This window comes from Microtus oregoni, unplaced genomic scaffold (assembly GCF_018167655.1).
Source record: "Microtus oregoni isolate MIOR12 unplaced genomic scaffold, Mior012 000024F_ref0000369, whole genome shotgun sequence".
NCBI classification, from domain to species: domain Eukaryota; kingdom Metazoa; phylum Chordata; class Mammalia; order Rodentia; family Cricetidae; genus Microtus; species Microtus oregoni.
This window is the reverse complement of record NW_024543083.1, coordinates 29,885,225-29,898,816: the sequence shown is the minus strand read 5'-3', so window position 1 is coordinate 29,898,816 and position 13,592 is coordinate 29,885,225. Positions and strand designations below refer to the sequence as shown.

The following is a 13,592-nucleotide window of genomic DNA, read 5'->3' as shown; positions in this document are numbered from 1 at the left end:
GTTGAGAAAGTGCTAATACCCTTATGAAACAAAGTAGGAGAGTTACAGGCTAGGGGACCATGCATGGACTGTGTTTGTACCACTGTCATTTGGGTTTTATAACAAATTACCACACTTTCAGCATAAAAGCAGGAGAAATTTATGCACTCAAGTTGGGATGCCAAAACTTTGAGTAATTTCTTTTTTTGTTAAATATTTATTTATTTATTTAGTATACAATATCCTTTCTGCGTGTATGCCTGAAGGCCAGAAGAGGGCACTAGACCTCATTACAGATGGTTGTGAGCCACCATGTGGTTGCCGGGAATTGAACTCAGGACCTTCGGAAGGGCAGGCAATGCTCTTAACTGCTGAGCCATCCCACCAACCCCAACTTTGAGTAATTTCATCAGACCAAAATAAAGTGCTGACAGATGTGTGTTCCTTTGGAAGGTCCTCGGGGATGATCCACCCCTTGCTTCCCTGAGCCTCTGGTGACTGCCAGCACCCCTTGACAAATGCTTGTGTCGCTGTATATAGTCTTTGCCTCTGCTCTTCTCTCTGTGTATGAAGTCTGCCTTTCCCCTCTCCTAAGGACAGTTTTTCCTAGGTCACTATCCTGAATTTCATCTGCAAAGACTCCTTATAAATCAACATTTTCAGTTCCCTGATATGGCCTAGTGTCTTCTTCAGCCTACTACAGCATGTTAAGGGTGAACTCTTATTACATAGCCATGCAAAGACTGGGGAAAATTTATTACCAGGTGACTAAGAAATGAAAGAACAACAACAGCAAAGAGGGATCCAAAAGCCTCTAGGTGAAACTGTGTACATCCTCTTATGATTACAAAAGGAGAAGATGACAATAATTCAGGCTTTGAGGCACACTGAGAATCTGAAGGTCCCTTAAATTGTGTTCCACTAGGAATAAATGTAGCCTTCTGCCTTTCAGAGTAAGTCGTGACCAGGAGTTAGGTCAGAGGCACAAATTCTGTAGGTTTAGCATTCCATACGCATATGAGATGCTAAGTGTTAGAAGTCAAGGTCGAGATAAAGGAATTGTAATGAGATGTGTCTTCCTTCCAGGTTTCCTTGTGCTATTCATCATCTTAGCAATTAAGCCTGGATGCCAGGGCTGGTGTGTTTGTGTATAAGGAGCAAGACTTTACAGAAGTCAAGGCTACCTTTGATAGTCAAAGAACCTGTGCTCTGAAAAAAATGAAGCTGCGTAGGCTTTTCAGAAAGAGCTCTTCTTGGGATCAGGGGCACTGCTAAGGCTCTGTTTAACTGCAGGGGACCCAGGACAGGAACTGCACTAAAGCTTTAGAAGGGCGCTTTCTTATCAGTAATGGCCAGTAGATTCCAGGCAGAGATCGTGATTTACATTCATCACTAAAAATCAGGCTAATCTTGGCTGTTTGTTTCTCAACCTAATAGCTACAAATCTAAGAGGGATGACTTAGTAGATGTAAAAAGGCTTTGTGAGAACTAACACATATATTTTTTTCAGCATTATGGATTAAACAATCAATTTGTTGCTTAGCAAATACTATTGAAAAATCTAGAATTTCTAGAATTTTCTTTTCTGGAAACATGAAATCATGTAAAGTTTTCTCATTTCCTCTTTTTTATTTTTTCGTTTTTGTTTTTGAGATTTTAGTGTAATTACATTTTTCATTGTTGTTTTGGGGATTATAGTGTAATTATGTCATTTCTCCCTTCCCTTTTCTACCTCCTAACCCTCCTGTATACTTCTCTTTGCTCTCTTTCAAGTGTCTGTCCTCTATTTCATTTTTCCAATGTTCTATTTTAAGCGTAACCTTTTCTTTTTCTGACTTAATTGAATAAATAATATTTGCTTTTGGAAAGTAGTATTTAAAATATTTGCAAAAATACTTCCTGCTGGTTAGAGCAAATGCTTTTGGTTTGTTTGTTTTTTTAACACAGTACTTTTATTCTCTATAAAAGGTTTATTTCTGAATTTAGCAGCAGCCAATGGGGCTTAGGGTACGGTTTTTGTATCTACCACTAATGACTTCTAAATAATAATAAATGGAATTGGGGTATTAGTGTTTCTACAATAGAGTCTACAATCTCCAGAATGTATAATAAAGCCTTAAGAATATAAATGATTGATTTAAATAATTATCTTACAGCAAACTGCCAACCAACAAAGCTGTAAGCAGCTGGACTTCCAGGAGAAACGATTGCTTGATGGCCTCAGTGGCCCGGAAATGCGAAGAGGAGTGGTCCTGTGCAGTCTGCACCCTCATAAACAAACCCTCCGCTCAGTCCTGTGATGCTTGCTTGACCGCAAGGCCTGCTGGTAAGAGTGACATTTGAGTGTGAGTTTATAAGATGTGTAAGAACACTTACCGAATAGTCAGCTATATGTTTTGCTCCTCCTTTAATTCCACAACCAGCTATAGTGCTTTCTTCCTCAGATGGTTGGGGGAATTGCCAGCCTTTTCTATGTAAACTGAACTCATAGTCTGTGGAAAATATTAAAAAAAAAAAAAAAAGAAGAAGAAGAAAAAGACAGAGAGGGGAAAGATGCTTTTCCTAAAACAGTATGTGCCTTTGTATCTCAAGCACTGAGATGATCACATCTGTTCTCTACTGTTTCTAATGAATTATTCAATAAAGCTTTGTTTTATGCAGATTTCAGCAACTTTCCAGTTTGTTATTCAGTCCAAGTGTTTCATAAATTGAAAGGGAGGAATTCTGTAAGAATATCTTTGCAGGTGGAATTGAAAAATGCTGAATTTTTTCCCTTCTTTCTCCTTCCTACCCCTTGTTATTAAAATCTTTACACAGACAATTGTACTGATTTCATTGAAATCCTTCAAAATAACTCTTTAGAACTCCCAATCTCAAGCGTTCAGAGAATGTAAAACCTCCGAGGAAACCTGTGATTAAGAGCCATCTCGCTGATGCGGCTCCCATTGTGTTCCCAAAGTGTTATTTCTTTCTCCAATTAGAGATGAGAAAGTTCGTTCTTGACTTCAGGACCCCTGCATTGTGGTAGCGGCTGTATTGTGTTTTGTTCCCTGGGCCTTTGAGGCAGGCATCTCCCCTTAGACAGCTTTGCTAAGTCCCAGGAGGGACTGCACCTCCTTCGGTATCAGTCACCCAAGAGAGAAAGAAGCTGGGAAAACCAGTCTTAGTTTTCTACATTCTGAAATGCCTTCATATGTCTCATCAACTATTTCTTGTTAATATGAAGATGTATATCTTAGGCACAATATAGATCATATCATGATGTTGATTCTAAAATTCTAGGATATTTGCTGAAACATTCTCATCAACATCAAGTGTCTAAAATTCTTCTTTACTAATCATAAGTAAACTTCATTTGGTCCTGTCAACCATATAAATATTCCTGCCTATACATTAGTCTCTAGCTGCAGAACTGAAGCCCTATGGGACATCATTCTTAATTATCAATGCTTATTACTTTGACTAATATTAACAAAATTGATAGCTGAATAATCAATCGTTGGATATTTAAACATACAAAAGCAAATACAAATCTTTGCTAACTCCATCTTTTGGTTTCTATAGGTTGTTGATAATATATTACCTAAGCAGAAGATAACCCGCTATAACTTGTTCAAGTGAGCTTGGCAACACAGTTGTGCATATTTGCGTAGTGTAATGAACTAAAAGTTTAAATCAACGCTATTTCAAATAGCCAGTATATTGTATTTCTAGGAATACTGCAGAATTCCTTATCTCTTTTTTCCAGATTCGGTGCTCAAGAATGGAGAGAATTCCGTTGACTTTAGCAACTTAGTGAAGTACCCTTGTAATAACTTTGAGAATACACACAAAGAAGTGAAAATCAACAGGAAAACTGTATTTGGAAGTACGACCCTTGTCCTGACTGATTTCAGTAATAAATCCAGGACTTCGGTCAGAAAGAAAAGCCCAATCCAGATAATAGGCGGAGAATTTCAAAACTTTCCTCCTGTAGACATATGTTTTAGTAATCTACAGCACCCCTCCACAGAAGGAACAAACTCTATCCTTCAGCCAGCCAACAAGGTAAACATATCGCCTATAGTTTGTGCCCAGCCTAAATTATTTAGTTCAGCACATAAAAAATTGAAAACCGCTCACTCTTCAGAAGCAGACCTCACACGTTACAGCCCTGGACTTTCTAACAGGTATGATATTTCTAACTTGGATCTTTACAGTACTGGCATTAAGTTTTTGTTGCTATTGTTATAAGCATTTTTAAGAACAGTAAGGCATTTGTATTGCATCAAGTTCTAGGACGGCAGAAAATCCATCCATTGCTAAGAAAGTTAAATTGCTCTTCATAACATCAGCACTGAAAAATCATTATAGTAATTTGCCTGCTTTTCTTTCTCTAACTAATTGATGTTAGAAAAGGGAAGAAAGGGAACAGATTTTCCTGCAACTCCAAGTATTTTTTTTTCCATCATTTCCAGAATATAACCATATGTTCAATATGACATATTTGGAAAATATCAGAAAATACAGAAAACTGTTTAAAACACCCACAATCGTACCAGGTATCTGCTGATATCTGATATATAGATATTCCTTGATTTCCAAGGTAGTTGTATCCCAGTAAACCTGTCATAAGTTGAAAGTGCATTCCCTTCCCCTAACCTTACCATCGGTCTAACCATACACGACCCTGAATGGTCCCAGTTCTCTCCCTCATGCCATGTGCATGATTGGGCGTTAGAGCTTGTCAATCATTAGGAGAGATTATTTGCCTCCATGCCACCAGCCTGAGTAGAAACCAAAATTTGAGCTCTCACTTCTACTGCATACACGTCACTGCTTCATTATGGAAAAGTCAGAGCATCGTGGGTAACAGTGTATCTGTGGGGCCCAAGCATTTCTTCCCGATAAAGCAAAGCTCTGAGGAAAACCAGTATATATAAAAGTTTAGTGTGTGTCCTCTGTTTTAAAATAGGGAAGCTGAGATACCCACGGTTGCATTTGTGTTAAAGAAAGTAGCTATATCTTTAGCCATGTGGAATTTTTTCTCCTATTTTAACCAAAATTTCCCCAAGAGCATCCATGCTGTTTTTGTATCTGAAATGAAATTACATTTCCTCTTAAGTTCTACACATACCAGATGTGTTTCCTGACTCTACCAGCAACATGGTCAGAAGATTGTTAGCTGAGCTGTAGACCACCCTTACTGACCTCATTCCCTCTTCTTTCTATCACAGCCTGTGGTTGGCTGTTGTTTGCTCTTTGGTGCGGTCTGGGGGTGGGGGAGATGCCACCCAACTCCCAAATAAATCTCATGGAAGCTTATTCTTACTTATGATCACCTGGCCTTAGCTCAGCTTCTTTTCAGCCAGCTTTTCTTAACTTAAATTATCTCACTACCTGTTTCCTCTGGGCTTTTTTTCTTTTCTTCCTTCTGTGTATCTTCCTTTCACTCTTACTGGCTGGCTGGCTGGCTGGGCGGCTGGGCGGCTGGGTGGCTGGGTGGCTGGGTGGCTGGTTCCTGATGTCCCTCTCCCCTTGTTCTCTTGCTCTTCTCCAGCTTTTTCCTTCTACTTATCCTCTCTGCCTGCCAGCCCCACCTATCCTTGCTCCTGCCTCATTATTGGCTGTTCTGCTCTTTATTAGATCATCAGGTATTTTAGACAGGCAAAGAACCACAGCTTCACAGAGTTAAACAAAATCACGTACCTTAAAATAATATGCCCCAACAACAGCCAGATAAGCAGCTATCAGAAAACTACCTGTCCACCATTTTTCTTTCAAATTGATTCATCATGAATCAGTTGCTTATACATAGCATTTTAATTTTTAAAACATTAGTAATGTATTTGGGACAGCGTAATGTGTGGAGGTGAGAAGACAATTTGCCGGAGTCTCTTCTCTGCTTCCACCCTGTAGGTTCCAGGAAGCATGTTTGGGTCTTTAGGCTGGCATCGAGCACCTTCGCCCATGGAGCGATCTCACTGACCCTTTGTAACAATTTAAATGAAGAGTAAAGAAAGCAAATAATGTCTTTTCTTCCCGTACATGTCTTCTCTTACAAATGGCAGACAGTTACCGTGGAACCTGAAGTAATCTCTGGGGAATTTGGATTTGTAGCTGTTCCTTTATCTGTGCTTTATTGATGTGGGGGTCTCCCTCTGGGGGTGGCATGATGGACCACCTGTTGGAAACTCCTAATCTAAACTCTGGGAATCCTTGGGGCTTATTTCATAACAATTCCCAGACAGTTTTTGCCCAGTATATGCATTTGTCTCCACCTTCTTATCCTCAATATCTTCTGTCATGAGTTAATCCTGATGATTGACCCTAAGCTGATTATTTCAAAATACTTTACCCATAATCATTTATCTGTTGCTCCTGTTATATTAGAATTAAGCTATGGAGGCCTGAACTTTTAACTGAGTAGCTAAATGTATCTTTTTTTTTTCTAACCCTAATTGATGCCTCATGATGAAAATCAGGAAGGAGCTACAGTCTGAGTTGGGAGGCAGTCCTGGAGAAGAAAATAGCTTTTAGGCAGTTTTGCTTTTCAGTGGTGTAACTGGAAGGAAGTGGAGGTGATTGCTTTAAAATATTGTGCCATTGATTGTACCCAGATGAAATAGCCTGGCATATTTTTTATTTTTTTCATGCAAGCAAACAAAAAAACACATGGATTTTATTCATGAATTAAGGATTAAAAAATTAATGAAAACTTAAATTTAAATGATTTCTCCATAAGCTATTAACAGTAGACTCATACGATTAATCACAGTGCACAGCATTGCCTAGAAATGTTATAACTCTGTGTGTGTGTACTGAATAGAAGCACATCAGGAAGAAACTCTACAGTGTGTGTGTCTGTGTGTGTTGTGTGTATGTGTGTGTACTGAATAGAAGAACATTAGGAAGAAACTCTACAGTGTGTGTGTGTGTGTGAGTGTGTGTGTGTATTCTGAAGAGAAGAACATCAGGAAGAAACTCTAGTGTGTGTGTGTGTGTGTGTGTGTGTGTGTGTGTGTGTGTGTGTGTGTTCTGAAGACAAGAACATCTGGAAGAAACTCTACAATTGTGTGTGTGTATATTTGTATGTGTTGAAGAGAATAAATCAGGAAGAAACTTTACGATCAATCATGATCAACTAGCAGAATAAATGTCAAGTGATGAAATGAATTCTCCCAGCAGCCCTACTGCACCCAGCTACTTTACAAGGAATAAATTGCAAATTACTGTCATTTATTTCATTTTTATCCTTGTCTGGCAGCTAGAGTGTTCCTCTCATGGACAAGATGCCTCGCAGAGGCTCACCACAAAGCCGTGTTAAAAACAGGTGGTCCACTCAGAATTTATAGCCAGCCTATTTTCTTTAATAATCATAGGGTAATTAATTTGACTTTTGTTCCCTCAATTAGCAATCTCTTTGCCATTACATTGCATGCTATGTTGATAAGGCTTATTTTCGGATTGATCTCTAAATATACTTGAATGTTATCCAGTTGCCAGATGATAAATCAGATAATTGAACGAATTTTTAAGCAGTTAACAATAGCTTCGAAAAGCCAGTTTTAAATCTTTGATCCAATTACTGTAAACACAGAGAAAACATAGTGATACATTTTCAAAAAAAAGCGTGTGTTCTCCCTGGAATATCACACAAAGGCTTGCATGGGAGAGTAAAGGGCCTCAGTGAAACCGTCCCTGTTTTCCCATGTCTGTTTCCATCAATAGTTGGAAGCCCTGCACTTGTTTCTCTCTCACCTCTTGGAGTTCCTACTCGCCTCACTCATTTAATTTCTTCTTACTTTAATATTTGAAATAATCTTGGATTGTCAAATCTACATCCAGTTGGACTGCCTAATCAAAAACTTACCTCCACGAAGTATTTTTGTTATAATAAACCATTCAATCTATAAAAATCAATAACTTAAATTAATGATTGCTAATATAACAGATTTCCATCCCAGGGATGTTTTTTTTTTTGATCTCTAATTTCTTTATTTTTAAGCTATTAGGATGCAACCCATATGTTTTGTGTATTTCTATTATTTTTGGAGAACTTGTTATGCCTCAAGCATTGTCCATGATCCTATTGATGCCTACTCCAGTACACTACAGCCAGGAAGGCCAGATTCAACAAACACCTGTTTAGTTATTTTTGTGTTAAAAAACACAAAATTGAATAGTTGCCACAGAGACTCACAAGCTTGGCATACATGTCTGAAAAGGGTTTGCTAAGTTGGCCTAAATATCACTATCCCACTTATAAATCGATATTCAAAAGATGAGCCTAATCACCACAATAACTTCAGCTGTCCGTTATGCCAAATTTACTTAGGCAAAGGCTCTGCTCTCTTTGGAAAGTTTTTAAATAATGATAGAAACAAAGAGGAACCAAGATATCCTCGATTAAGCTGAATACTTAATTAGCCCGGATAATGTTTTCTATCATAAAACAGGATAGCTTGTGCATATTTAGAGCTGATGTGATCGCAGGTGGCAGGAGTAGCTTGGTTCCATTAGCTCCACACTTCACAGCTTAATGTGCCTATGAATCACCTGGGACTCTTGTTAGCAAGCAGATGCTGATCCCAAGGGGACTTGGAGGAGGGGCGATTAGCTCCCTGTGTCTGAGGAGCTTCTGGGTGATCCTAATGGTTTTAGTTAGTGGGAAGCATTCTGGCTACCAAGGATACAACAACTAGAACAGTGTACATCCAGCTTTATGCCAGAGAAGACATCATGGAAGACAAAATGAAGAAGAGGCAGGCCTGCAGCCTTTTGAGTCCCATCTCCCACTTTTGTACCCCAGAAAAGCTTCATAGGAAAAAATTGAAAGTTCTCCTTAGGTCTGTGAAATTTGGGTTAACACATAAGGCAAGTGAATTAGGAAAGGTTGAACTAAGTACTACCAAAGGCAGCACTTTAGAAGTCATGCATAAAACTATTTTCTTCTTCTTCTGCTGCTGTGGCTGCTATAGCTAAGGCCTCTCTCATGGTGGGTGTGTGCAATACCAAGCTCCATGCTTAACCCTTCCACATTTCCTTAAGACAGGCTCTTGCTAAACTGAGCTGGCTGGCCTTGAACAAACAAACCTCTTGGCTCATTCTCCTGAAAAGCTGGAGTTACAAGCCTGAACTACCAAGGCTTTAAAATGTACATAAAAACTGTGTTTATGTGTGCAGATATGGAAAGCCCCCTTCCACTTATGTCTACCAATACCCTTACCCTCATTTTCTTTCTCCCTTAACTTTATTACTATTTATGAAACCACTTCTGTTTTGACATCTATTGACTTCTCTGTAGCCATGCAGATAGTTAGCTTCTCTGGAAGTTATGGTTTGAGATTGCCTCTAGGGACTGTTGGTGCAAGGAAGGGTGTGGAGAATAAAAGCCCTGTGGTTACCTCTCAGCTTTCCTATTCCAGATTTGATGTGAGCCATCATTCTAAGATATTAATATCACCTACTGCCCACTCTAAACAGAGAAGCAACGAAATAGTTGCTGGTGAAATATTTAATGATAATATGATTTAATGATATTTACTACTGATGAAATAATATTTAATGATAATAATATTTAATGATAATGCTGTCCATAGTAATGACTGTAGCTACTTTTGTGTTCCATGTAGCTGCTATATGAGCAGCCCCAAAGCTGTGCTTAGATTGGTTAAGGTCTCTGCCAACAGATATTTTTAAACTAATATGTTTAATCATATCTTTTTATAAAGTTTAAATCAATTTCACCACAAGTGAATGATCATATTCTCTGAGTATTTCAATTAGATATGCTGCTTGAAGCATCCTTATTGAAACACATATTGCAAAATTTGGTCTTGGAGGCCATGAAAAAAGGAAAATACTCTTGATTTCTAGGTATTTAGGACAATTATTATTGTTATTATTGTTTGAAATTTCTCACAATGGGAAAAGCAGACTATTTTACTGTTAAAAGAAATTTTAAAAATTGGGATGTTATGATTCTGGTCTTGTTTTGTTTTGGTGCTGAGGGTCAAACCCATTTTGCACATGCTAAGTCTACCATCTACAACCTGGGTGAATGCCTGTCCTTTCCATTCTGAGCAGGTCCCTATATATGTGTTGCTTATAATATATATGATACAGAAAATTAAAAATTATAATGAAACTCTATTCTCTTTCCAATGAAGAAATTGCATATATAGCTGAAGGACAAGATCCCCTCCTGGTCTGTGTTCACTGTGTGCAGGGATGATCTCCAAACACCCTGGGTTTTAATTGTAAAGAGATGAAAGCACCCTTACTAAGCCTCATAAAATGCATATTGTTGCCTTTCCCAGCTGCCTGTTTTTTACTAAAATGTTATTGTGACTAAAATAATAACCCTGATCAAAGAAAGGCCCAGAAAATTGTTTTAAAGTGGACAATAGCTGCTCACAAGATGGCCTCCTCAGTGCACTTAGTGTTTGTGCAGATGAGAAAATAATTAGATATGATTGTAACCCAGCTTGCTTTGTGAGATGTGGCCGGTCCGGGTAGTCTTGAGAATATCTCAGAGGAAATAGAAGTGCATGAATATGGTGTAATATATGGTAAGGGAAAAAGTGAACATCAGAAATGAAAGCTTGAAAAGTCCTATATACCACATATGAATTCACTTTTTCCTTTTTTCAGAAATTTTGTGCCTTTGACACATAGTGAGTTTAGAAATCAATTAGAATTGCCCGAAACAACAAAAAATTAACAGCATGATAACCTAAAGTTGCTTTCTATAGGAGTAAAACTAAGTGCATGGGGCAAGGCGTATGAGTTACCCTATTAGTGCTACTTGCTAGGCGACCATCATTGTGTGACCTGTCATTACAGTGAACTCCAAACCAATACGATGGATGCTCCTCACTCTGTAAATGTTGGCACTCCTCGGTGCAAGAAGCACAACCGCCTTTGTGTTCTCCGCGTGGTGCGGAAGGATGGAGAGAACAAAGGGAGGCAGTTTTATGCCTGCCCTCTGCCCAGAGAAGCACAGTGCGGGTTTTTTGAAGTATGTGTAATATTTCCCATGTTTGCTATGCATCAAGTGAATTTGAATTATTGTAATGTGGCAAATATCAGTGCTTGCATCTTTACTCATCTATCATCTATCTATCTATCTATCTATCTATCTATCTATCATCTATCTATCTCTCAATCATTTATTTATTTATTTGTGGCAGGAATCTCCCAAGTTCTGGGATTACAGTTACACACCATTTTAAATGGTCATACTAGTGTTCAGAGTAAAGCATGGTGTTATATTGTTCAGCAAATAATATTAATATTAATATTACTGATAGAATAGCTATTGGATTAATACAACATTTCATATTTTTAATCACAAGTGTATCAATGTTGTTCTTTGTTCTTTATGATAGGTAGAAAAATACTGAGGTCAGATGTGGTGTTTCACCTCTGGATTCTAAGTACTGGGGAAGTTGAAAGAAGAAGGTCTTTAGTTTGAGATATGATGAATTCCAGACCAGCCTGGACTGTGAAACCCTATAGCAAAAAAGAAGGAAGGGAGAGAGTGAGGAAAGCAGGCAGAAAGGCATGAAGTTACTAAGAAATACTGAATACGAATTCTTTAAAACCCATGACTGATGCATTAGGTGGAGTACATGAGAAAAGTGAGCATACATGCTGATAATCTCCTTGGATTTACAATAACCTTAGTGAATTCTACTATAAGTGTAACCTGGTTGAGGGGTGTGGAGGAGACGGGAACAACAGCCTATGGTAATCCAGCCCCAGGTGATTCTTTGTACCTGGTATAGTGGACGGAAATGTGTGTCCCATCCGTCAGTCTCCTGTTTTCCTCAGAGTACACCTTCTCACCATGCTGAATGTTAGTCTGATGTTCAAAGACACTCGTTTCTTTAACACTAGTTAAACTCCTTATGACATCTAATAGAAAAAGGCAAATGTTGATCCCTTTCAGTGCTGAAACAGAAACATTTCTGGTTTGTCTTACTGAGAAATAAAATGTCCCTCTGCCCAGTGTGCAAATTTTCTTAAGGACATTCCCAGGTTAAATTTGATGACTTTAGGTCCTACGTCTAAGATATGCTTCTATCACGACAGATTCACAGATTTCCTCAGAACCATTTTAAATATAATGGAAAATGATGTTAGTAATTTTATATTGTTAATACTATCACAGCCTCCTTCATTCCTCTCTTGAGACCAAATAACTAGGAATGGGTTTGCTTTATTTAGTCCGGGCAAGTACCTGCTGGGCTCTTTCTTTTTCTAGGAGAATGATGGAATGTAGTATTACAGTTATAATCAATATTTGATAATACTTTAGAACAAACATAAAGCTTGGATCCTGGTGATAGCTTCTTATCAAGAGTCTGAGAGTTCTCAGTTACTTTGAATAACGGGAGGAACTTTTTATATGTTTTTAGATAAACTGAAGTTTGAAATTAGGACAATTAATGTGTGATTCAAGCAAGTTTACTAATAAAATACTTCTTATAGCATATGGCTTTTCAATACGCAGCACCTAATAATTTACTCTGGTAAATTATTCACTTTGGTAGTCACAGCAGTGAAATCAGTATCACGTCAAATGAGGCTAGAGTTGTCTATTCACACTGGAACTTCATGCATTCCTAATATCGTGTCTTTTCCTCCTTTAGTGGGCAGACTTAGCCTTCCCACTCTGCAGACATGGCAAACGCTCCATTATGAGAACTGTGCTGAAGATTGGACCTAATAATGGGAAGAAGTTTTTTGTATGTCCTTTGGAGAAAGGAAAGCAGTGCAATTTTTTCCAGTGGGCAGAAAGAGGACCAGGAATGGAAATTATTCCAGGATGCTAACATTTTCTCTTTTTAAAGAATGTCTGACTTATGAACTTCTCAAACTCACAATGTTCAGTCCCCTTTGTTTAGTAGATAGCTGATAGAATACCTGTGGTACATATAAATTAAGATACTGTAGTCTTTGAGAAGTATTCTTTGTTTAAATACATTCGTCACCTTCCCATTTATTTTGTCATAATGATCATGCTATATGTCACCAGGTGGACAGTACATTCCCTTTAAAGTGTATATTTAATACATCTACTAATAAGGACAATAAAGTATCCTTAGTATGGTTTTGGTCTCTCATAACTTCTTTGGTGAGCAGTAATTTATTTGTTTTTAGGAGATTATGGAATATATTGCATTATAAGATAATCATTGTATTGTGAATATTAAGCTCCTATTAGATGGTAGAGATACACTGAAAATTTCAATGATTTTCAGTGTTTTCACAGAAAATTGTGGGGATCCAAACTAACATGACAGGACAGAAGGCACGTGTATAAAGCGATGAGGGTTGATGTTTTCCTAATTTGAGTCTTATGTAAAAAGGTAAGTGCACCTCTGAATCTTAATGTATTGGTCTAATGATGACCTGAAATGTTATCCAAAAACCTTAACTTTTTTTTATTTGTTGTGTGTGTGTGTGTGATGCAGGTGATAAAACCCAGGTCCTTTCTCATGGATTCTAATATAGACCTTCACACCTATGTTATTATTTTAGTTTTAGTTTTGTTTTAGCACTCATTTTTGCCTTTTCCTTCAAAGTTAGATTAACTACCTATGTTTCTCAAGGGGAAAAAATAA

The 13,592-nt window shown here is 37.9% G+C and overlaps 1 protein-coding gene across 1 annotated transcript in view; it reads left to right on the top strand.

Annotated features, from left to right (window-relative positions):
• The window catches only part of Neil3 (nei like DNA glycosylase 3), a 44,247-nt gene extending 31,071 nt beyond the window's left edge, over nucleotides 1-13,176 (top strand). The window contains exons 7-10 of the mRNA XM_041673909.1: nucleotides 2,136-2,305; nucleotides 3,728-4,148; nucleotides 10,807-10,981; nucleotides 12,618-13,176. Coding sequence (XP_041529843.1) covers nucleotides 2,136-2,305; nucleotides 3,728-4,148; nucleotides 10,807-10,981; nucleotides 12,618-12,800 — 949 coding nt within the window. The 3' untranslated portion in view covers nucleotides 12,801-13,176. The remainder of the gene's footprint in view (nucleotides 1-2,135; nucleotides 2,306-3,727; nucleotides 4,149-10,806; nucleotides 10,982-12,617) is intronic.
• Nucleotides 13,177-13,592: the final 416 nt, after the last annotated feature.